The sequence below is a fragment of the Acinonyx jubatus genome, chromosome C1 (assembly GCF_027475565.1).
Source record: "Acinonyx jubatus isolate Ajub_Pintada_27869175 chromosome C1, VMU_Ajub_asm_v1.0, whole genome shotgun sequence".
NCBI lineage: Eukaryota > Metazoa > Chordata > Mammalia > Carnivora > Felidae > Acinonyx > Acinonyx jubatus.
This window is the reverse complement of record NC_069381.1, coordinates 184,157,065-184,183,121: the sequence shown is the minus strand read 5'-3', so window position 1 is coordinate 184,183,121 and position 26,057 is coordinate 184,157,065. Positions and strand designations below refer to the sequence as shown.

Below are 26,057 nucleotides of genomic sequence, written 5' to 3'. Positions count from 1 at the left end.
GAACAAAACAATCTCCAACCAACAGTAAGTTAAAATTCTATTTTACAATGTTAAAAACATTATTGAAAAGAAATACTATTCAAAAAACATTCTTTAAAGAAACAGTTTTTTTTTAAGTTTATAAAGATTTAGAATTAACACATAAAGAAAGAGCAAATGCAAATACATGGAAGGGATACAATATTGTTAGAACAAAAGCAAATCAATTGGTAAAAAAGCTTTTAACATAAGAAATTACATCTTCAAATTTATATTTAAAAAAACTTACAGGGGCGCCAGGGTGGCTCAGTCGGTTAAGCGTCCGACTTCAGCTCAGGTCATGATCTCAAGGTCCGTGAGTTCGAGCCCTGCATCAGGTTCTGTGCTGTCAGTTCAGAGCCTGAAGCCTGCTAGGGATTCTATGTCTCCCTCTCTCTCTTCCCCTCCCCCATTCACTCTGTTTCTATCAAAAAATGAATAAACGTTAAAAAAAATTTTTTTAAAAACTTATAAATTAGTGTAGAGGATGGCTTGGAAAGGGAGAGACTGGAAGTACAAAAAAATAAAATTCATGCCATTAACATCAGTTCCTTCAAAAGTGAGGTTAATTGTACTTATAAATAATAAGAACAAGGAAAATCATTCCTCAGTTTTGTATAATCTAAATCTAGACAGAGTCATGGTGTCTGAAATCAGGGTTTCCTCATAACTCAAGAGAGGAGGCTCACATGTTTCTGAGATTGCCCAGCACACATGCCAGAAGAGCTCAGGTTGGATGTGGGAGCATTACACATGAGGCAGGTTTTTGTTTGTTTGTTTGTTTGTTTTCTTAGCTAGGTCAGATCACAAAATCTCCCTCAGTGACCTTTGAGAGGAGGTCACTGGCATCCCCCTGCATACTGTTAAACAACAGAAATTCAACTGAGTAAATTTAAAGATCAAATTGAATTAGGTCACTCTCCTAAGGGGAATGGAAAGAGTTAATCAGGAGGATTATTTCACCAGTGCTAACCAGGTGATTCCATGTTGATTGACTAAAGATTATATTCCTGGGGAATTGCATTTTGGTTAGGTATTAAGTCTTAATTTGCTGACATGGAGTTTAGCACAAGGGACTCCATTTGGGCCTACTGTCTCCTTTTTAACAACACCTTTTACAGTTGTACCTCACATTCTGCCCCATAGAATCACATCCAGTTAGCAGGAATGTAAGCCTGACAAATTCTCAGGAACCAAGAATGAGGAATTAGTTCTTTCACGGAAAGGAGGAGAATTATGGTTTTCTTGACATCCTCTCCCAATACTTGAACAACATTCACTTAATTCTGAGTCCTCAAGTGGGAAATTGCTTTCTCCACTTCCAGTCTTCTTATGCCTTATGAAATCTCTGCACCACCATTAACTCTGTGTCCCAGGTTAAAGCTTTGGAATAACATCCTTTTTATTTTATTTTATTTTTTATTTATTTAATGCTTAACAATTTGAAGGGAATCAAATGACTCTAGGTTGAGAGGCACCTGGATGGCTCTGCTGGCTAAGCGCCCAACTTTGGCCCAGGTCATCACCTCACAGTTCATGAGTTCAAGCCCTGTGTGGGGCTCTGGGCTGACAGCTCAGAGCCTGGAGCCTGCTTCAGATTCTGTGTGTGTGTCTCTCTCTCTGCCCACCCCCACCCCCACACTCATGCTCTGTGTCTCTCACAAACATTTAGAAAAATGATTCTAGGTTGAAAGCAGATGAGAGATGTACAAAGAACATTCTGCCACTGCTTTTGAACTTTATGATGTTACATTTCATTTATACTTATTGTATTTTTTATCTACTGTAAGTTTTTTAGGAACCTTTTCATTGAATCAAAAATAAAATTAAAACCATGCCTGTGGCTATCAATCTCCAATAGTTATTATTGCAAAGCCAGAGGTTTAGGCTTGAATTTGCAGTTTTCCTGACTTCCATTCTCTCCCCTTCCTGCCATCCAAAAGAAAAAATATAAGCTGATAGCAGCATTTTACTAACAAATAAATTAAGCATAGTGTTATGCAACTAAACAGCATCAATTAAGAGGGAAGAAGAGTTTTTTCCTCAGTGTGAAAGTAGGTTGTGGCATTTGTTTCCCCATGTTTTTCTTGTCATCCTTATTGCTCACTTCAAAGTTCACCTCAGTAAGGATGGTGAGGATATCTTCGCCCCTGAAAAACAACAACATTGTGACCATCTGTGGGGAAACAACACTGGCAAACCCTTCTCATCTGCTGTACTCAGGGACAGTTCTTTCCCTCAAAACATCAGGCATTGGAAATCATAAGTTGCTAAACTAATTTGTATCAAAGCTTTCCAGGTAAAGGAGTTGCTTCAGAGCTTAATAACTTATCTTTGGTTTACTCAAGATCTTTACTGACCATCAGAAACCTCGGTGTCAACATCAGATTTGAGTTCTTTCCCTCCTGATCTGTTTGTACCTTACTCTTCTATGTACTATGTCACTTGCCACCATAATTGCTTCAGTGCCCCCCAAACATCCTCTGCCTCAGATCAACATTGCTTCTGTGATCATCTAATGATCACTTTGGGGCAAGGGAAAACCCAATGTCTCCTACAGTTGCTCCACCCCTTTCTCACCAGCCTCTCTTCTCAGGTCAGCTGGGCAACTTGCTCATTCGTAGTCAAGGTTACAAAAGAAAAACATGGTGTTGATGTTATGATTCACTCCTTTGTCTACCATGGGAAATTCCCACTCTTCATACACTTAAAGCATGGTGAGATATAGAGCTAGAAGATTTCTTGCTATTCACCCATTACATGTGCATTTGTGTGAACTGTGACTACAAAACCATCATTTAGGGTATAATAAATGAAGGAAGAATATTTTCCCACATTTTGTGGCTTCAAATTAGGCCAAATTAGTGGGAATATAAAGGGTTTCTACTCTTTGGTACTTATCTCCCACAACACACCAAGAGGGTTTAAGGTTGGTTAGCTATTATACAACTTTGACAGAGTTGGAGGATGTTAAAAATTGAAATGGGTTATTGTACCTTCTTGGAAGACTCCCAAAACCAGTTAAGTTGGCTCAGTCATGTTCTACCTAAAAACAAAGCTGAGCTGACTTTACCATCATTCCCTGCTCTATGATACCCTATCATTTCAGATGCTAAATAAAAGAAACTCTGCAGTAAGTACCTCAGTTTTTTTCCATCTGTGAGCTGAAGATATTAACACTTGCCCCCTCTCCCATTTTGCAACTAACCTGGAAAGTACAACTATGTAATCCATAGCTAGAAATTTAGAAATGAATGAAAGGCAGAGCAAGCAAAAATTACCTAGGACATCTTTCTCTTAGGCTCTGGCAAAGTGACTGGATATACCAGGTCCCCTCCGTAGGGTTTCGGTAGGAAACACAGTTGTTCACAGTGGCCATCCCCAGCAGAAAATCAGCCTCATCTGGGATATATCTCTTCTGAAATGATGAGTCCATTTCTAAGTAGTCTTCCTTCTGTTCGGAGTCAGTCTCAACAGCTATACCTCTCTGGTAGTTATCCCCTTGACAAGCCTGAATAAAAAAGATTTTGGGCTTGCCTGCAAGGGAAGGGCACTTTGAACCAGTGAAGTAAGAAGTCAGCTCATAGATGGGGGCTTCCTGCCCATCAGAGCCATAAATAATGCCTTTGTCTCCATGGGAGAGGATACAGCAGATGAAGCAATCTTTGTTATTATGGTCCATTCTTTGGTAGGATTTCAGAACTTCACAGATTGTCTTTGCTGTAGAGTCTTTGAAATTCACAATCTCAAAATGAAGCTCACTAAAGGTCTTACTCAAAGCTTCTGAAAAGTGAAATAAGAAAAGTCATATTACACCACAGTAATTCCCAGACCACAGCCCAATAGAGAGAACATTGATCAGATAAAGAATGTGAAACAGAACTGAAGAGCAAGGCCATTTATATCACCTGGCTGAATTCCATAGTTTTCTAATATTTATTGCCCTTAGCAGAAAACATTTCTAGTCCTGAGGCAAATGAGAAAGGGGAGAGTGCTATTGTTGGCCTTTTGTCTTTTCTCAACTAGACTATAAGATGGGTAAGCTATTATATAGGCTTACTACCAAACCAATCTAAATAATAATTGTATTACTTACATAGAACAAAAAGCAAAAACATTTTTAAAATTTTTAAATTTATTTTACTTTTTAAAATGTTTATTTTTTTGAAAGAGAGAGAATTTAAGCAGGGCTCAATCCCATGACTTTGGGATCATAACCTGAGCCAAAATCAAGAGTCAGATGCTCAACCAATTGAGCCACACAGGAGCACCCCAAAACACTTTTTAATAAAAGATCCATATTTATTTTATCTCAAGCACTCTCAAAAATTGTTTACCAAAATGCAAGATATGAACCTTTCAAAAGTCAAGTAGAACTGAAAGTCCTATTACAAAAAAGCTATCCCTTTTCTACTTCTCCCTTTTACCCAATCATGTTCCATGAATGCAACCATTTTCAACTTTTAACTACTTTTTTTTTGGTATTAGCCTCCATCTTGTAACGAATTTGGGCACTTTGCTATTTACTATTTTATAAATTTTAGCCTTATGTAACTTATGTATTGAGTTCCTATTATGGAAGATGAGCATTTTTTTAAGTTTATTTATTTTAAGAGAGAGAGAGAGTGCATGCACATGCAGAGAAGGGGCAGAGAAAGAGGGAGAGAGAATCCCAAGCAGGTTCTGCACTGTCAGTGCTCAAACTCACTAACCATGAGATCATGACTGAAGCCAAAATCGAGCCCAGACAACCAACTGAGCCAGCCAGGCACCCCACAGGATGAGCGTATGAACTCTTATTCAGTTGTTTACAACTTTAAAAATTTTTGATGTTTATTTATTATTTTGACAGAGAGAGAGAGAGAGTAGTGGGGAAGGGGCAGAGAGAGGGAGACACAGAATCCGAAGCAGGCTCTGAGGGTCAGCACAGAACCTGACATGGGGCTCGAACCCATGGACAGCAGACCACAATATCAGGACCTGAGCTGAAGTCAGATGCTTAACTGACTGAGCCACCCAGGTGCCCCAGTTGTTTACAACTTTTAGTTGAATCAACAGTAAGATGAAAATATACCTTAATTATGCTTCTTTTCTTATTAAATTTTTTCTTTCCTGGAATTAGTAATTGCATTATTTTTTCATTGCTTTGTTTTCTATATGCATAACATTATTTTTCCCCCTAGTGTTCTAAGATCTAGTAAAAGTGTTTCAACGTTTTCAGGCTGCTTGATTCTTTTTTTAAAACTAAAAATTATATATATTTAAGGTGTACAGCATGAAGTTATTACCACAGTCAAGCTGATAACATATCTCCTCACATACTTAATTACTGTGTGTGAGTGTGTGTGTGATGAGTTCACCTGAAATACTAGTATTCAATACAGTCTTATTAACTATAGTCATTATGTCATACATTAGATCTCTAGACTTTTTCATCCTAGAGATCTGCAAATTTATACCTACCCTTTGACCAAAAACCCAGAAATACAATCAAATATTATTTTAATAAAAGTGTTTTAACAGAAAATTAATGAAAATCAAAGGCCTGTTTCTCCAATACCAAGGTATATGATGATGAGTGATACAGTCAGTGGACTTCAGCTCTGTGGCTTTTGAAATCTTAGAATAGATTTGCTTGAATAAACAACTGTTAACAGAGACCATTAGCAGAATCTTGATGATTAAAATCAACCTACATTAATTTTCCAAACTTTATTCAGTTAAAAAAATATATATCATTACCTGACATTATGACTCATAACGTCAACCAATTGAGCCACACTAAGGGCCCTACTAAGGGCATTTTCAAAAATACAGTTGTTGGGTTGGATTATTTCTATTCTCACTTTTAGTAGTAACCATTTCTATTTTCACATGCTGCCAATTATTTTTTCATTTAACCTATAAGTTCTCAATCTTATCCTAAATAGGCTGAGCAAAAGAATTTCTGGCTAGTTTAATATTTGAAAAGACCATTTCTATTAAAGACTGACAATTTCATCTACGCTTATAGCCCAACTTTTATAAATGCAACTTCTAAAAATATTTTTAATTTTTTTTTTAATGTTTATTTTTGAGAAAGAGCACGAGCAGGGGAGGAGCAGAGAGAGAGGGAGACACAGACTCTGAAGCAGGCTCCAGGCTCTGAGCTGTCAGCATAGAGCCCGATGCAGGCTCAAAGTCATGAACTATAAGATCATGACCTGAGCCAAAGTCAGACGCTTAACCAACTGAGCCACTCAGGTGCCCCTAAATTTTTTTTTAAGTTTATTATTTTGAGAGAGACAGAGACAGCTAACAGTTGACAGCTAACTAGACTGATAACCTTCAGGGTTTCCTTTGCTTCCCGCCACAGAGAGTAGGGAACAGGCTAATGAAACAATGTAGCTGATGAGTCTTTGAAGGTTAATAAATCGAAGCAATTATGTTTAGAAAGGCAATTCATGCACCCGCTCCTTGAGACAAAAATATAGAGCCGGCAAGATCATGAGCATGTCCTGCTTACACCTAAATCACTAACTAGAAACAGTTTTTGAAATATCAAGCTAAAAGAGACAGCATGAGTAGGGGAGTGGCAGAGAGAGAGGGAGAGAGAAAGAGAATCCCAAGCAGGCTCTGCACTGTCGTGCACAGCCTGATGCAGGGCTCAAACCCACAAAACTGCGAGATCACAACCTGACCAGAAACCAAAAGTTGGACGCTTGACCAAATGAACCACCCAGATGCCCCTATAAATGCAACTCGTATATATGGTCTTGATCCCAAAGCAATGTTTACACCTAATAATTAATACATTCTACAGAAGCAGTATTAGTTTAGTTGAATTACAAGCAAAGCTTGTTGTTGCTTTTTATTATTAGTCTTTTATTAAGACTCAATATTTTACCCTAGATACATTACTTTGATTAAAAATTAATTAAAAAAAAACAAAAGCAGGGTCACCTGGGTGGCTTAGTCAGTTGAACAACCAACTTCGGCTCAGGTCATGATCTCATGGTTTGTGAGTTCGAGCCCCACATCGGGCTCTCTCGGCTGTCAGCACAGAGCCTGCTTCAGATCCTCTGTACTCCCCTCTCTCCCCTGTTCATGCTCTCTCTCTCTCTCTCTCAAAAATAAATAAACACTTCAAAAAATGAAATTAAGAAATTAAAAACCAAATGCAGAAAACTAACGAATACATAAGAATGTTCTTCACTTCCACCAGGAAATATATCTATTTTTTTTTCTGAAACATGTGGCCCTGTTGGTACAATTTTGTTCTTTACTTTTGATAAAAACATAGGTATTAGAAATATTTCACTTCTTTTCAGGGTCCTATTGTACCTGCATCGAAGTTTGTTCCATTCCTATCCTTAATGTTCTGAAGTTTGGGCACATCCTTCCGTGCTCTGCTAAAATCATAATTGTTAAAGATCAAACAATATCCGCGAGGTTTGCTTTTCATTCGGTAAACTTTGTCCGATGTCTGGAAAACAAAAATCCAACCCAGGAGCTGACTCTGTGGGTCAAACACTTGAGATGTGAACAGATGACTCCCTAGTGAGAAGCCAGTCTGTCCCCTTAGCCAAACTGGGACCCAAGTGTACTTACAATGTCCCTACCCCAACTTGACATTGTTTCTCTGGTGAACTGGTTTCCACCTGTTCTCCGGACACATGATTCCCCAGACTTCTGCCCCACAGTGTGTAAAATCAGTGTCCCAGTACTTGGGCCTCCTGAGCACTTTGCACATATATTAATATGGTTGTCATCAGAGCATATTTTCATTATTTGTTTTAGTTTACGCTCAAGGTGGCTAACATCTGCACCAGGAACTAGAATTTATTAAATTTTTTAATGTGAAACTTATTGTCAAATTGGTTTCCATACAACACCCAGCGCTCATCCCAACAGGTGCCTTCCTCAATGCGCATCACCCACTTTCCCCTCCCTCCCACCCTAGAATTTATTAATTTGTGAAAGCTCTGTCAGGAGTTGATGAATGAATGAACATCCTAATGCTGTCTTTGGGTTGCCTGTCTGTCACCTTGTGATTCCCTTGGCTAGCCATTCAACTCATCTATGTTTCTGGGCTAACAGTTGAGGGTCTGCCCTTCACACATGACATAGTGTGGTTCCTGGATTTTGAAAGCCGATGACTTAGTTTGGCTCTCAGGACCACAGCGATTGGAGGAGAGAGATGCACTAGTCAGGCAGGTCTTGGCTATGCTGCAGGTTACAGGATCCAGATTCTAGTACCTGACAGCATCAGTCAGAGATGGCCCTGTGTTCTGACTCTCCCAGGGCTGTCTCAGTGCTGAGATATTCAGCACGTATTGGGAAATCTATGCAGCTCCTCGAGGTAGAGAAAAGGGCTCCACACTAAGGGCTCAAGTTCCTGGCTCAACTACTTAATAACCTTAAGACTTTGTACAAGTTACCAGAGCTCTCTTGCACTTAGTACGTTTAGCAGTTCAATAGGGACCACACTTACAGAGCACTTTGCTATTTGCAAAGTGCCACATGACTTTGGTTACTCTTTGATTTTCAGACTTAGATCTGGTAATCTGCTCAGGAGCCCACTTTTAACTGGTCTCTCTCAGCTTACTTTCAAGTCTCCCACTAGACTGATAACCTTCAGGGTTTCCTTTGCTTCCCGCCACAGAGAGTAGGGAACAGGCTAATGAAACAGAATGTAGCTGGTGAGTCTTTGAAGGTTAATAAATCGAAGAAATTATGTCTAGAAAGGCAATTCATGCACCGGCTCCTTGAAACAAAAATATAGAGCCGGCAAGATCATGAGCATTTGCTGCTTACACCTAAATCACTAACTAGAAACAGTTTTTGAAATATCAAGCTAAAAGAAAAGCTTGCTTTTCCCAGTCCTTCTAGACTTTTCCCCCCAAAGCTTTCTCCCACTCAGGCTGAGGCAGCTGCTGAAAGAATTGCATAGGAGGCTTCTCACTTGCTCTGCCCACCAACTATTCCAATGCCTTTGTCTTTGGTTTTGAAATAAGATGTCAACACTTGTTAACATTAAAACTTAAAAAATAACATTTTAAAATTTGTCCTTTTGTGAAAATTTTCTATAGTTCTCAAAATTTCCCACAAGTGTCTGCCCCTTAGTAGTTTATCTAAGAAGCTTAAAAGCTAAGGAATATAAGAACTGGAATATGCAATGTGAAGAGAAAAAAGGAACCGGGATTTCTCCATACCTGTGACTCACTGTCCTGTTCTTCTAGAGAGTCCGATAATGCCATCATTGCCAGGGATTCCTCCCCTACAAGCAACGGAGAATGAGACATGGCAGGGACGATACTTTGGTAAAGAAACACAAAGCACCCAGGACATCGTAAGGTCCCCTTTAAAATGAAAATTCACAGACTGCCTTGAATGCAATATCCTTGCAGTCCACAGAATAAGTAAAAATCTTGTTACTGACTAACTCTTCATCTATTTCGAACTTGTCACACTGGGGCTGCAAGGTGTATGTCTTTTGACAACTTTTTTATGTTTTTCAATGTGTAGAGGTGACAAGCAGGCACTGAGCCTACTTCTTGATACTAGGAGAGCAAGACCATTAAGATGTAGGTGTGGTAGAAAGGTGTGGAGAGGAGGCAATAGGGTTGTCAGATAGTAAATTAAGTAAGTCTTAAAATCGTATTTCCAATATTACCATTTGACAATTCATCTGGACTTCTTTGAAGGCTCATTCTTCCCTCTGAATTAAAAAATAAACACATATTTGATTAGAAACAATCATGACATAGAGGGACTTGCCAATTTAAGAATACATTTTGCTAATTCACAGCTGTCAAGTTATTTCTACCTCTGCTTAATTCTTCATAATCAGTGATTTTCTTCAGCAGGCTCTTGTTGATTTGGTCACAGATTCTTTTCAGAGTGTCCAAATTTCTTTCCCCTAGGATGACCCTCTTTTCCATCTCTATGAAAATATCAAGCAAGTTCTAAAAGGAAAAGAAATGAAGTTGGAAGACTGGATTGATACATACTGGCTTTTAGATTAGATTTTCTTTTTTTAATTCCATTCTCTCCAAACAGAGGGCCCACCCTAGCTTCCCAAGCTGACCCTCCTGAGAGGACATCCTGCCTGGTCTTATAAAACCCATATAGCACTAGAAAAGCAATTCTGTGTTTTCTGGATTAATCAGATAGAAGTGAGAAGATAGAGAAATGACATCAGATGGCATCCGGGCCCTAGGCCGTAGGCCCCAAGCCCTATGCTGAAACCACCTGTGGGCACCTTTGTGTGAAGTCTATGAAAGAGCCTGAGATGCATGGCTAAGACACAGTACCCTGGTCTCCATGGTGACAGCCCTGGGGACTGTCCCTCTCCCAACACTCCCTCTGGTACCTGATTCACCTCCAGTCCCGCGTTCACACACACGCACACATGCATACACACGCATAGAGTTCCAGATCCCAGCTGATTTCAGAGACTACACAAGTGGGAAGGTGTCTCCAGCTCACCACTGTCTTTCCTGGCTCTGTAAGGTCCCACACCAGGCTGTACCTCCACAATAAATCTTCCTCTGTAGCTCCTGACTCTGTCATGCTCCTGATAATTAATGTGAGAAGCATTTCCCAGTATACAAAGGAATCCTATCTACAACACTGCTGCCTGACAACTTTTTTCTTCTCCCCCAGTTGAAAAGTGAGAGTCCAAGTTGTTTTTACTAGACTAGCCCTCTCTCCAGTCTCAGCAGTTCTCACTGGCTGACTCAACCTCAGGACCAAATCTTGGTGAAACACCGGGTCTTACCATATCATCATCCACTTTACATCTGGAGATCTCCTGGCTCAAAAGAAACTTAAACGACCTCAATTCCAATTTGTTTACATCTTCTGAAATCTGAAAAAGCATGACCCTGTGGTGGGAAATGGAGACACTTTAGATATGGTTTCTTAGGGTCAGTAAGTTAAGCATTCAGCTCTTGATTTTGGCTCAGGTCATGATCTCACGGTTCATGAGTTTGAGCCCCGTAGGGGGGTCTGCACTGACAGCACAGAGCCTGCTTGGGATTCTCTCTCTTCTCTCTCTGCCTCTTCTTGGCTTGTGCATGGGCTCTTTACATACATACATCCATATATACACAAACAGACATCAAAGAAAAGTTTTCATAAATAATTTCCAATTTGATAAAAGGAGTCACAGTGGAGACTTGATTCTGTTCACTTCCCCTTAAAACAAAGAGAGCTAATGACATAATTTATGAGTGGAGTTCTTGAAAAGTGGCTGCTGTGATGGCACAGAAGGCTATTGACTCATGCCCAACTATTCTCCCCTTAACATAATTTAAAGTTCCACTAATTTTGTCATTCAGTTCATTTCAGTTAAGTGAAGTGTGTTTTTCCTTGGTCCCTCACTATAAAATCAAGAGTTTGTTTCAGTAGAAAAAAAGTTTTTACTTAGGAAATTATGCTTTTCAAAATGCAAACTGAATGGGGCACCTGGGTGGCTCAGTCAGTTAAGCAGCTGACTTTGGCTCAGGTCATGATCTCGCGGTCCATGAGTTTGAGCCCGGCATCAGGCTCTGTGTTGACAGCTCAGAGCCTGGAGCCTGTTTCAGATTCTGTGTCTCCCTCTCTCTGACCCTCCCCCATTCATCCTCTGTCTCTTTTTGTCTCAAAAATAAATAAACGTTAAAAAAAAATTTTTTTTTAATGCAAACTGGATCGTCACTTCCTTAATTAAAACTTGCCAGTGCTCTCCCATACGAAGGGCAAACACATGGTTCTGGAATACGGACCTTTATGAAGCCCAGCCTACCCTTCAGCTTCTCAGGCCACTCCTCACCACCCACCCTCATCTCCTCTTTAAACACACCTGGCTGCCCTGCTCCTCACCCCTTATGCTGTGCTCGCCACACCCACATTCCCTTGTCCATCTGCAGACAGCCAACCACTCATCCACTAACAGCTCAGGGACCACTGAGTGTCTTCAGAGCTGCATTCAACCCACTGTGCCTTTGCCACAGCAGAAGGTTTACACACAATGTTATAATTGTTTATGAAGCTCTCTGAGTCCCCTGAGAGCAGAGTCCATGTCCTTTTTGTTTCCATAAGCCCAGTGAGTCATGAGGTACAGTAAGGGCAGAGGCCCCAGACTACTGAGGTATTGGAAGCTTGGTTCCACCATCTCAGAGCTGTGTGACTATAGACATGTTATGTACTTTTTCCCTCACCTATAAACTTGTAGATAATTCTATATACCACTGGGATATATTGAGAATGACATGACTATATTTATCTGAAGTGCTTAAACCAATCTTTGGCAACATACTAAGTATTCAATACACAATAGGCATTATTATTTCTTTTTTTTAAACTTTTTTTTAACATTTATTCATTTTTGAGAGACCGAATGTGAATGGGGGAGGGGCAGAGAGAGAGAGAGAGAGACACACACACACACACACACACACACACAGAATCTGAAGCAGTTTTCAAGCTCTGAGCTGTCAGCACAGAGCCTGACTTGGGGCTTGAACTCATGTATGGTGAGATCATGGCCTGAGCTGAAGTTGGACGCTCAAATGACTGAGGCACCCAGACACCCTTATTGTTTCTTTTTTCTTTTTTTAGGTTTATTTATTTTGGAAGAGAGTGAGAGAGAGAGAGAGAGAGAGAGAGCCAGGGAGGGGTAAAGAAAGAGGGAGAGAGAGAAAATCCCAACCAGTCTCTGTGCTGTCAGGGCGGAGCCCATTGCAGGGCTCCACACCACCAACAGTGAGATCAGGACCAAGCTGAAATCAGGAGTCAAAGGCTCAACCAACTGAGTCACCCAGGTGCCCCAGGCATTATTATTTCTTAATCCATGATAGGTTCTCAGGATATGTTTATTGAACGAACAAAGGAATGTTTAATAATTCAGAAAACCTTTCACTATTATGGTGTAAAGGAAAATAACGTTAACACAAAAACATGCTAACTTCAAATTAGAAAATGAAAATTCTGGGGCGCCTGCGTGGCTCAGATGGTTAGCGTCCGACTTCGGCTCAGGTCATGATCTCGCAGTCCGTGAGTTCGAGCCCCGCGTCAGGCTCTGTGCTGACAGCTCAGAGCCTGGAGCCTGTTTCAGATTCTGTGTCTCCCTCTTTCTGACCCTCCCCCGTTCATGCTCTGTCTCTCTCTGTCTCAAAAATAAAGGTTAAAAAAAATTAAAAAAAATAAATAAATAAAATGAAAATTCTGAAAATAAATTTAGTGTGGAACTGGAAGTTACTCAGTATTATCATCTGCTTCATCCTCCCTCTCATGGATTCTACCCTAGAAGTATTTCTCCAAAGCTTTCTAAGTTTGGTTGAGATTAGGTCCAATCAAAAGCTACTGTCCCTTTTAACTTTATTACAAAGTATTTTCCCTTTTACTTTCCTCATTACTACAACTTACTAGCTTCCATCACCGTCTAGAAACAAATCTGGGTAGTTCATAAGATACTTATTTTATAGGTAGCAATTATAATTTGAAAATAAAAATGTCTAGGGCTTTCTTATAAGTGGAAAGTGGCCACACTAGCATACTTTTTATTTCCTGGCTAACATCCAACAATGATTAACTGTAGAACTTGTGCTGACCTTTTGTTCCCAAGCTAACATGTTAAAGAGTTTAACAGATCCTCTCTTGTAGGGACTCTTAGCCCTCCAACAGAGAGTTACAGCTCATTGTGTGGCATTGATAATATGCTTCAACTTTGCTTACGTGGCAGAAGGAGTGCAACTTTCAGAAGACCAAGATGGTGGGCCTAAGATGAGACTCTCCAGCTTTCCTCATTCTAGGGTTGTTGTTTTTAGGACTAATTTGTGCCTTAATGGAAAAAATTGTTATAGAGATGTCACAATTCCATTAAGCCAAAGTTATCCAGTATTAAATAATGTCCTCCCCCAATGCTACTCCTAAATTCATGTCCATCCTGGATGTGGGAATGCAACTTTATTTGGAAAAAGGGTCTTTGCTGATGTAATCTTGTTAAGATGAGGTCACACTAAATTAGGGTATGCCCTAACCCAATGACTGGTGTCTTTACAAGAAGAGGGAAATTCCAACAAACAGGCACAGAGAGGAGACAGAGCTTAGAGTGATTCATCTAAAAGACAAGGAACACCAAGGATTGCCTGCCAGTGCCAGAAGCTAGGGGAGAAAGAAACATAAAACAGATTCTCCCTAGAGCTCTGAAAGGATCCAAGCCTGTTGACACCTTGACTTCAAACTTTTAACCCCCAGAACTATGAGTGTATAAATGTCTCTACTGCACTAAGGCACTCAGTCTGTGGTAGTTTGTTACAGCATCCCTAGGAAACTCGTATACCCAGAATATCTCTCATTCAAAATGCTCAAGCTTCGAGTAGAGAAACGTATGATAAGGAACATGCCAGAATCTCAGATCTCTGAGATTAAGGACCAGGGTGTTCATAAATAGACAGGCCAGTAGAAGATAGTGGCTTTCAGCCCTGGCTGTGAGGACTTACTGTCACACATGTCATTGTTAATGACAAGAAAGAACAGACTGAGAAATGGGCCACAGCCAAGGCTTGAGTAGAAGTTTCCAGAAGGAAAGCTAAAAAGAACTTTACAGAGGGGATATTGAAATAGAGAAGTTGGTAATGTGTTTCTATTTTAAAAGTCTGTTACCAACTCATCAAGAGGTAACAGAACATGGCTTGTTATCAGCCCTGGGTACCCACTCTCCCACAGGTGGGGAGAGGCCTAGCTGTGAGGCGTTTGGCAGGACAGACGACCAAAGTCTCCACTGTTCTCCTGGCAGAAGCTAAGCCCACAGGGGCCAGACAGTCTTCGTGGGGTCCAACCTGACCTGTCCAGAATGGCAGCATACACCCCTCATTGGAGAACTTTGTGATACAAGTCTTTCAGTGTGGAATAAAAGCCTAACACCCCACTGAGAATATCCATAGTCATCCACAAGCAGGCAGGAGGGGGATTTCATGTAAGAAGTAGTGACACTTTATCCAATAATAGGCAAAGTAAGCACATGCTATGGACAGAAGCAGAGCAGAGGCAACAAAAGAGGAGACAGAACAGAGAGAGACAACATACAGAAGATGTCTGTTTTAATTTCAGCATACCTATAGGTAATATTTCACTTTGGAAACAAAAGTGTTTTTATTTTATGGTTTAACTTTTTTTCCTGAATTATATATAGGGTCTCTAAATGTCTTAATCTGACCCTGGTGGGACATCTTCAAGGAACTTCCAAAGTCATACCACACAGACACCTGCCATCAGCCCTGCCCACAAAGATATGTCCACTGCACCCACACCTCCCAGTGTCTGAATTGTGAAGGTTCTCCCCACCTGTAGGGAGGGATCTGGGCTCTGCCTGGTATCTGAAGCTCCTGCTGCATCGCTTCCTTGCTGGTGTTCAGGTAGTTGAACAGCAGGTCCAGTCTATTAATTCGGAAAAGCAGCTCCTTCAAGAAGGACAGGTTGCTTTCCTCCAACATTCTCTTTTCCTGGAGTCTCTGGAATAACATCAAGGCATCTTTGATGGGTTCTTGCTTCTTTTGTGGGATGTAGTCCAGGCTCAGGAATTTGAGGGAGGCCAGCTCGTCACTGCCCAGCTGTTCCCCAATATTATACAGACATTTACTGAAATCCATGTTGGTCAAGTGTCAGGAGAATGTTAATTGTAGCCTAGGACAAAATACAATAGTACATTCAGATGAGGAAGAAAACTTCATCAAAACTATTATTTCTACCACACGCCAGATATTCTACTGTGGACAGAAGGCAAAAAACAAAAAAGCAAAAAACAAAACACAGGGACAAGTTTCTGTTCTCAAGTAGCTCACTACTTTGTAAAGTAGATATACAAATTAGCCAACGGTCAGAGAGTTGTGACCAGGGTACAGTAGGAATACAGAGGAAAGAGCTCCAACTCAGCCCAGGGGAAGGGCTTCCTAAAGGGAAGACACTTTCAGGAAGGACGTAAGAAAGGACAATTCTTAGCAAGAAGTAATTTATGCAAAAGATGGAGGCAAGGATGTTCAAATCAATTCAGGCTGGCACAAGGAGCTCAATAAAGTAAAGCATGAAGTCTTTGGGGGTGGGGGTGGTGGGAAAAGGGATGAAGCTGTGAACAGGGACTGTTACAAAGGGCCTCACACTGTGGGGCAACGTCTCAGGCTTTGTCCTAGAGGTGACAGGGAACTAAGAAAAGACTGTAATGTCATCCAGTCTGGGACTAACAATAAAAGTGTGGAGAATAGATGGGAAGGGCTGCTTCCAGAGAAGTGATGAGGTCTGACTGAAATAATAGTGCTAGGAAGACATGATGTACTGTTGTGCCCCAAAGACCTCAGGACCAGCAGCCACAGCTGATCAAGAATCCATGACTGGAAATGAACCAAGTCGACTCTGTCAGCCTTTCAATTCAGTTTCTAAATCAGTGGTTTTTGTATGTGTGAAAATTGAAAACACGGTAAATTATACCATGCTCAGAGTTATGATAATTCACACACCACATACACACAGAAATATTTATATAAAAATTAGAATCAGGTTGCATATCTAGATGTATACATCTATTTTCCCCCACTTAATATTTAGAATAAACATTTACCCCAACCATTAAATATTCTTTTTTTTAATGTTTATTTATTTATTTTTTGACAGAGAGAGAGCACAAGCAGGGGACAGGGCACAGAGAGAGGGAGATACGAAATCCAAGGCAGGCTCCAGGCTCTGAGCTGTCAGTGCAGAGCTGGATGCAGAGCCCATACCCATGAACCGTGAGATCTTGAGCTGAACCAAAGTCAGATGCTTAACAAACTGAGTCACCCAGGTGTTCCTAAATATTCTTCTTGGGTATATTTTTATTTATTTCTTGATCTCTTGCATGCAGATATATCGAAATTTATTTTATTTTATTTTATTTTCAATATATGAAATTTATTGTCAAATTGGTTTCCATATAACACCCAGTGCTCATCCCAAAAGGTGCCCTCCCCAATACCCATCACCCACCCTCCCCTCCCTCCCACCCCCCATCAACCCTCAGTTTGTTCTCAGTTTTTAAGAGTCTCTTATGCTTTGGCTGTCTCCCACCCTAACCTCTTTTTTTTTTTTCCTTCCCCTCCCCATGGGTTTCTGTTAAGTTTCTCAGGATCCACATAAGAGTGAAAACATATGGTATCTGTCTTTCTCTGTATGACTTATTTCACTTAGCATAACACTCTCCAGTTCCATCCATGTTGCTACAAAGGGCCATATTTCATTCTTTCTCATTGCCACGTAGTACTCCATTGTGTATATAAACCACAATTTCTTTATCCATTCATCAGTTGATGGACATTTAGGCTCTTTCCATCATTTGGCTATTGTTGAGAGTGCTGCTATAAACATTGGGGTACAAGTGCTCCTGTATCCCTTGGGTAAATTCCTAGCAGTGCTATTGCTGGGTCATAGGGTAGGTCTATTTTTAATTTTCTGAGGAACCTCCACACTGTTTTCCAGAGTGGCTGCACCAGTTTGCATTCCCGCCAACAGTGCAAGAGGGTTCCCGTTTCTCCACATCCTCTCCAGCATCTATAGTCTTCTGATTTGTTCATTTTGGCCACTCTGACTGGCGTGAGGTGATATCTGAGTGTGGTTTTGATTTGTATTTCCCTGATAAGGAGCGACATTGAGCATCTTTTCATGTGCCTGTTGGCCATCCAGATGTCTCGAAATTTATTTTAAAGAATTTTCAATTTCTTTACTCTTAAAAATAATATTGTATTGAGAAGCTTTTTTATATATCCTGTGCATAATTCTGATTACCTCACTCTTAGAATTGGAATTATGGGGCAAAACCTTTTTTCTCCCTTTTAACCTAGAGCTTACATTATTGTTTATAACTTTATTTTAATGTTAATTTTTGAGAGAGAGAGACAGGGCACGAGTGGGGGAGGGGCAGAGAGGGAGGGAGACACAGAATCCTTAGTAGGCTTCAGGTTCGGAGCTGTCAGCACAGAGCCCCACGCGGGGCTCAAACCCACAAACTGTGAGATCATGACCTGAGCTGAAGTCAGATGCTCAACAGACTGAACCACTCAGGCACCCCAGGGCTTACATCCTTGTTTAGACAAGTTTTCTTGATTCAGGAAACTAGAAATCTCTTAGGAAGATACACTTTGCACTGGATTCACAAAGGCTCCAGAGCCTACATCTTTCACAAAAGCAATCAATTATCATGAAAATTATTTTATTTAGAAAAGATATCTTAAATATATACCCACCATCTAACAGCATATGTTTGGAATGCAGCAGAGGCACCTGAGTGGCTCGGTCGGTTGGGTGTCCAACTTCAGCTCGGGTCATGATCTCAGGGTTCATGGGTTCGAGCCTCGTGTTGAGCTCTGTGCTGACAGCTTGGAGCCTGGAGCCTGCTTTGGATTCTGTGTCTCCCTCTCTCTGTTCCTCCCTACTCACTTTCTGTGTGTCTCTCTCTCTCAAAAAATAAAACATTAAAAAAAACTTTTTTTTAATGCAGCAAACTTCACTGGACATATAAGGGAACAAACTAGCAAGCTCATTCCTTAAACCACACTCCATAGAAACACACGTGTGCTAAACAGGATATGTGCATGGAGTGTCACCACCACACAATGTGTAACCCTGAACAACTGGAAACACCCCAAATGTCCATCAATAAAGAAATGGCTAAATAAAACAAGGTATGGTCATACTACAGAATATTATGCAGCAGTTAAGAAAATGTACCCCATCTTCTGAAATAAAAACGATAGCTACCCAAGATGTGTTATTATGACAGTACAAAAAAAATAGAAAAAGAAATTGCAATATTTAAAAAAAAAAAATCATACATCAGGGCACCTGGGCGGCTCAGTCGGTTAAGCAGACAACTCTGGATTTCGGCTCAGGTCATGATCTCACAGTTCAGAGTATGGAGCCGTTGGGATTCTCTATCTCCCTCTTTCTCTCTGCCTCTCTCTGGTGCTTGTGCTAGCCCTCGCTTTCTCTCTCTCTCTCTCCCTCTCTCTCAAAATAAATAAATAAACATTAAAAAAATGTTTAAAAATCATACATCCACTTTTTAAAAAATACTCAAAACAATACTATTACACTTTCAGTGGTTACAGATACATATACAAAAGCGGAAAAGAAAAAGGTAAGGAGGTTCTGGGAAGAGACATATCAAATTCAAAAGTTTCTTCTGGGAAATGAAGGAGAAAACTAGGACTTGGGGGTGAAGACGTGAGGAAGGAGAATTGCCCTTTTCCTGTAATACGTTATGAAGAATGTATGCAGATAGTGTCTGTGAAAATGAAACTACTGTAAAAACACTTGGGTGTGTTCTTGGGTTTAAGGTACTGTAAGAGAGTAAGTGAAGGAGGAGCAGGAAACTAGGCTGTCTGGGATGCCAAGGGCAGATTAACCAGGAAAGGAGACCAGGGAGAGGAGCGGCACTACCACATGTGTGTTCTTGAAAGAAAAGAACGTATTAGAAGAACTTGAACGTTAAAAAAGAACTTTAAGAGAACTCAGAGACCTTATTTGCCCCCAAAGGAGAAGGAAACTTCCACACACACCTTTCTTAGAAAATAAAAAGTCTAATAGACTAAGTAGAAGACTGGAATATCCAGGTGGTACAAATGACAAACTGTAACAGTATTTCCTCCCAGTAGCAAATGCACGTCCTTTCAAACACGTATCAAATAGTCACGAAGATTGTCCACAAAGAAAATCTTAATGTGAGATTTCCAAAGAGCAGAAATAGTGCAGTCCATATTCTCTTTTAGAAGTTAGCAATGAAATTAGAAATTAATGTGTTAATTAGAAGTTAACAATGAAAAATGGCCAAGCCAAACATACTACAGAAAGGGCTATCCACGTTTAGGTGGCTTTTTCAACACATGGTGTTAAAACAATTGGGCAGACTTCTAGAACAAACAAATGGACCATAACTGAACTCCTTACATTAAAATAAGCTGCAGATGGACCAAAGATTCAAACCCAAAAATTAAAATACTCAGGAAAGAAATACAGGACAATTTTTTAAAATAATCATGCCGTGGTGAAGAACCTTTGTAAGTACAACAGAAAACCTGGAAACCAACAAATAAAGGTTGATAAATGTCCTTAAATAATAACCAAAATATCCTGCAACAATAAGCCAAGCAAAATTTAAAAATTAATAAATCTTGCACTTTGGGAAAAAAGTAGAAAAAGGACCTATTTTCTTAAAATAAGGCTCCCGTAAGTCCATTTTTTTTGAAAAAGAGATAAAAGAGATAAAGCGATCCAATCCGATGCATAAACAGGTAAGCACACAGTTCATAAGCATCATAAGCACAGAGTTCAGAGAAAAGTAAGTACCAGTGGCTTTATTTTTTTAAACCAATGGCTTTCAAACATTTGAAAACGTATTCAACCTCATTCACCAAGAAAAAAAAAAAAAGCAAGTTGAAATTACAAAAGACCATTTTTCAACTGCCAAATTGGTGAGGTACAAAACTTGCAATACACAGTGTTGCGAGATGGTAGAAATAAAAACAGGTAGGTAGGTAATCTGGTCATATCGGTAAAAATATAAAATGACTTCACAATTTAACTTCTAGGAGTTTTTCCTACATTAGCTTAAACGCCATGTACTTAAAAATATGTACAAAGCTATTCATGTCTGTACTGCTTGAAAGAACAAAAGGGCAGAAACAACTGTTTATCAATATCAGAAGTTCAATGAAACTCTACTCTGACATTTTTAAAGAATGGGAAGATCTATACAATGTATTATCAAGTGGTGCATGGATTTGTGTACTCACAGATCTTTGAATAGAATACACAAGCAGCTGCTTCAGCGGTTTGCCTCAGAGGAGATGAACTAGACGCCCAGGGGTGGAGTGGACGACGAGGCCAGGGGGTAGGCAGAAAATAAGGCTTACAGTTTGGATTTTCCTAGGTGCATGTATTACTTATTCTACAAGAACTTATATTTAAATTAAAATCACCTCTTAAAGGCCCATTTTCATTCATAAGTTGGAAAGGATCTAAACTAGGTCCAGCCCTGTTTAGCACCATTAGCTCCAATGTCCTTAAAAATTTTATCAGTTCTAACCACTGTTAAAATCTCATTTTACACAGTCAAATGAACCAAAGAATCAAATGAAAGCAGAATCTCTTTTCTTCCCTCTATAAATTTTTTTATAACAATGCTCATTGTATTCATTTTAGAAAATACAGAAAAGATAAAAAAGAAAATAAAAATTGTCTATAATTCACCATCCAAAGATAATAATAATATTTTAATATTGAAATAATTGATATTTTATCTAATATTTTACTATCTTTCCTACCAAATATTTTACATATTTATATTTTCCCTTGTATTTTATCATACCATATTTCTGAGGTATAAGTGGATATTTCCAATGGTAATATTGTAAGTACATCTTGATATCTTCATTTTTTCTTCTACTGCACGGATTTTAAAATTTGTCAAGTACCTAATCATATGATTGGGCCATAATTTATATAACAGTCTCTGCTTACATATAGAATAAGATCTTAAAATGTCTGTCTCCATATACAACTCTGATTATTTTCTTACAATAATTTCCTAGAAGTACTAACTACTGAAGCCTTCTTAAGGCGTCTGTTACATATTTAATAGCATTTTCTGACAGTATATAAATAATAATAATCATACAATTATTTTGATGATCCTCAGGCCAGGATGACCTTAGGTTGATTATAATATGATTGGCCCTTGGCTCCTGTCCTCTGTAGCTGCCTCATCGCGTTCATTTTCTTATCTTTGCAATAATTAGACAATGCTTTCTAAATGATTTTTGCATCACATCAAAATGGAAAGTTCATTGGAAAAATGCTGGAGAGGCTTCTTTTCTGGCCAAGGTTTTACAGGACACACTATGGCATAATATTCAGTCTTTGTTTAGGTCATACATCTCTCTAGTCATAGTGCCTGGAAAAGAATCAGCTGCAACAGAATTTTACACCACTGGCCAAGGAGCCACCTCTAGACACTGAGATCGGTAGATACAGGGACTGGGGGATGGTCCTTGTTTTATGGGACCTAGGTTTACCACATAAGATCAGGAGCTAGAAACTTTGTTACAGTAATATTTTTAAAAGAACTTGTATCGTTGTATTTTTCTGATCTTAAAATAGTAAAAGTCACACTTACCCCTTAGAGAAAGTACCAAAAAGTATAAAAAGAAAAAGAAAAATTACTTAGAAACTCACCATTTAGATAACTCTTTGGTTACATTTGGTTTCCTTCCAACTATATTCACGTGTGTGTGTGTGTGTGTGTGTGTGTGTGTATAAATGCATATATGTAATGTATTTATATACATACATGAAATACATAAATTTGAATATTTTCATGAATAATATATATAAGCCAGAAGAAAGGAATGGCCTCCAGGAAGTTTTCTTTTACTTTTGATTATATAATATCTGTTCAATAATAAGTCCACGTAAGTATATTTGTATTATACAACATATAAGTATCTTTAATATTTTCAATGATAAATTTATGTCCCAGAGTATTTGATATAAATGTTTATTATGATATACAGGCGCTTATAACATATGCATATAAACATAAAAATATTTTTTGACTCATTGTACTACAAGCCTCTGAAGAAATTGGTATTATCATCTTCATGTTACTATTGTAAAAAAAAAAGTTTAGAAAGAAGCTAGTAAGAGAGGTGGCAAGCTCAGATTTGAACATCTCACTTGAGGGCTTCAATGACAAGCCGTGCAAAGATTTAGATTTTATTCTACTTGCAGATGGAAGCCAGTGAAGGAATGTAACCAAAAAAGGCATGTAATCATAATATGTTTAAAGATTAAAATAATAAAAAAAAAATTTAAGGCAAAAAAACCCTCCCAAAACACAAAACCAGGAATTCTTAATAAATCCACTTTGAAACAGAACGGATCAGAACCTTATAAATCAAACCTGTATGTGCTAGAACCCGGACTTAGATGGTGTGATCTCATTCCAGGGTCCCAACCCTACCACTGTTTATGTCACAATTTGATTAAGGATGAGGTTCCCTGTATAGTTATACCTGGATCATTCCAGAAAAACCGAACCTAAGCTGGAGGGGGCCTTGAGATCTAGAATCTGTAGGGCCCTCACCGTGGGTCTCAAAAGGACTGCTTGCTAATTCTTGCGGTTTCCCCATCCTCTGCAGCCTAGAAAACTCCAGAATCAAAGGCCCTTTCTCCCTGCAGGCCCAACCAACCTTACCAAAGAAGCGAATCCTGGGACCCTCACAGTGGCAGCAGCTTCTTCACAGACCCCTGTTTCCTGATGTTTCTAAAGAAAGAGCTTCAGAAGAACTGAGGAAGAACGAGGCACAGCTAGCTCTACTTCCTGTTTTGAAATATCTGAGTCACATAGGCTTACTGAGGCCGACTCGCCTCTGAGTAGCACCTCCTCCCAGAGCTCAAAAGAGTCCTAGAGGAACATGGGACAGGGGGCTGGGTGGGGAACCTGGCCCCCTGAGCTTTGACTCTGCGAGATTTTGGACGGGTCATTTTGCCTTTGGGACCTCATTACCACCTTCCAAAATGAGAAAGTTTGGACTGAATGATAACTACGAACCCTTTCTTTCCATATTTCAGGAATTCACAGATTTTTCGGGGTTCATTATGAAGATTTTAATGTTTTCACTCAATAAATATCAGTTGAGCACTTCTGAGAGATCTGATAACTGCAAAGCCCTCATCATGGCTCTGAGAGGGTCTGCTAACCCCCACAGCTAACTCTCCTGGTTTCCCATCTACACAGAATACAAAGATCACCTTCATGGGTCAGGAGGCCACCAGTCCCCACCCTCATTAGCCTAGAAAACTCTAGAATCAAAGGCCCTTCACCTGAAAGGCCCAGATGACCTTACCAAAGAGAAGAATTCTGGGGTCCTTAGCATAGTCTGGGCCCTGGAGATATAACTGAACAAAACACAACATTAGCCCAGCCTTTTTGCTGTGAGTCAGTTGAAATGTTTTTTGAGGTTAAAAGAAGAAAAAAAATCAAACATTTCCCTTCCTTTTTTCTTTCCCCAAATAGAATATAAGCTTTCAGAAGGTAGAGACTCACCTTAGGGCTGAGCAGATTACACAAAGTATCTGAAAGTTCCTTCTGACCTGTAGAGGGCTTGGTACAGTTGCCGTGGTAATATCGATGCCCTTCACTACCATTTGATTCTGCCCATAAAGTCTGAGTGAGAACATAGCAACAGAGGGAAATCCTATTAGTAGCTCAATCATAGCCTAGGAGGTATTCCCTGATTCTTGATGCTTTCTGAGCATCCACCCCAGCATTTGTTCCACTGTTTTGTGACCAGTCCCTGTGCTAGACTGTGAGCTTCAGAAGGGCAGGACCATATCTCTCATGTCTGTGTTCCCAGAACCTGCCACAGGAGTAGCAATATCTATAACCTACAAATATTTCCTGCAAATCAAGGAGAAGAAGAAACCCCATAAAGGGACAATGGCTATGAACATGGAGTTCCTTGACAGGGATGCTTAAACAGCCAAAGTGTACAAGGTGATGCTCAAAAGTTTTAATGACCCGAGAAATGCAAAATAAAGCAACATGATACCCACTTTGTACCTATCAGATATTGGCCAAGGTTTGCCGGTTGGATCAGCCCGAGGATTGGTGGGCAATTTATGTAGTCCTTCTATAGGACTGTGAACACTATCCATCATGTAATAGTATGTAGGAGTTAGAAAGTGGGACCTGGCAAAACCTAGAATTTCAAGTGCCAGAGTGCTTGCTTTTTATTTTATTATTTTTTTAATTTTTTTAATTAAAAATATTTTTTTAACATTTATTCATTTTTGAGAGACAGAGTGCGAGCGGGGGAGGGAAAGAAGGAGAGGGAGATACAGAATCTGAAGCAGGCTCCAGGCTCTGAGCTGTCAGCAAAGAGCCTGATGTGAACCCACAAACTGTGAGATCATTACCTAAGCTGAAGTCGGATGCTTAACCGACTAAGCCACTCAGGTGCCCCAGAGTGCTTGCTCTTTAAAAAAAGAAACAGAACGAGCAAAATACAATTTAAATAATACTAATACTTAGTAATAATTGCTAATACTTCCTGGGACTTTAGTAGTACCAGTCACTGAATCCCATTTAATGATGAGGAAACTTATGTACTAGTTCCAGTTCATAGTTAAGAAATTGGGTATATACACAAAACAATGATATGTTTTGCAAAGATACAGATCAATTCAGGGATATTATCAAAAGATTTAGAGCAGCCTTTGGGAGGCAGTAGGGAGGGTAGGAAGTGGGGTGGGAGAGGAATGGGAAGAGAGTACCTAGAACAGGGCAGGGGAGAATCTGACAATTAACTCAACCCTCTGCCCAAATGGAAAAGAAAACAAATTAAGTAGGTAAAAAATGAATCTCCAAACTGACCCAGCAGGAAAGAGACACTGTGTCTGTATTCAAGGCTGGGGGAGGGGGGGAGAGACACTAAGAACAGAAATGTAGCAGAGGAATTGGAGATCCTTCAGGGATGAAAAGTAGCAAGGCCACAGGCTATGGTTCAGAGGGAAACCCTGCTCAGAGGTCTGGGGCCCTGGCAGGACCCTGAGGTGTGCCCACTCTGCCCCCTGAGTGAGTCCCGGAAACATGGTATTCAGAAGCCACCTCTGTACCAGGCACTCACCTGCTCCACCCTGTCCCAGCGACATCACAGTCACCAAGTGCCGATGCCAACACCCCTGAACTGCCTAATTTCATACAAATTCCTAAGGCTTTTCCACACAACCAGAGAAAATTCCTATGAAACAGGGTGGGGATGGGGGGGGGGGATGGAAACACCTCCAGGAAGAAGTTTTCTTTTACTTTCGATAACTCCACTTTCTGCCTCCCCAGGGGATTCACTTCCTGTTCTCGGCATTCAGAACTTATTAGCAAATTCAGCAAGGCTTGAAAAAAGTCACAAGGGGCAAGAGCAGCATCTGGTATTCGGCAAGCCAAAAAGAAAATTCCTCAACAGAAAGAATTAGAAAATAAACTTGATTCC

The 26,057-nt window shown here is 39.9% G+C and overlaps 1 protein-coding gene across 3 annotated transcripts; it reads right to left on the bottom strand.

Moving 5' to 3' along the window:
• Positions 1-13: 13 nt before the first annotated feature.
• Positions 14-26,050, bottom strand: CASP8 (caspase 8). 3 transcript variants are annotated; one of them, XM_015086359.3, is made up of 10 exons: positions 25,698-26,050; positions 24,116-24,235; positions 15,331-15,669; positions 10,781-10,886; positions 9,827-9,965; positions 9,674-9,718; positions 9,213-9,277; positions 7,342-7,483; positions 3,300-3,801; positions 14-2,168 (listed from the first exon to the last, which is right to left on the bottom strand). In XM_015086359.3, the coding sequence occupies exons 3-10, from the start codon at positions 15,633-15,635 to the stop codon at positions 2,033-2,035; spliced, it is 1,440 nt and encodes a 479-aa protein (XP_014941845.1). In that variant the 5' UTR covers positions 15,636-15,669; positions 24,116-24,235; positions 25,698-26,050; the 3' UTR covers positions 14-2,032. The 3 variants fall into 3 exon arrangements, with proteins under 3 accessions (XP_014941845.1, XP_026909341.1, XP_014941844.1); XM_027053540.2 differs by lacking the exon at positions 24,116-24,235; XM_015086358.3 differs by lacking the exons at positions 24,116-24,235; positions 25,698-26,050 and adding an exon at positions 23,264-24,082.
• Between the last annotated feature and the right edge of the window lie 7 nt (positions 26,051-26,057).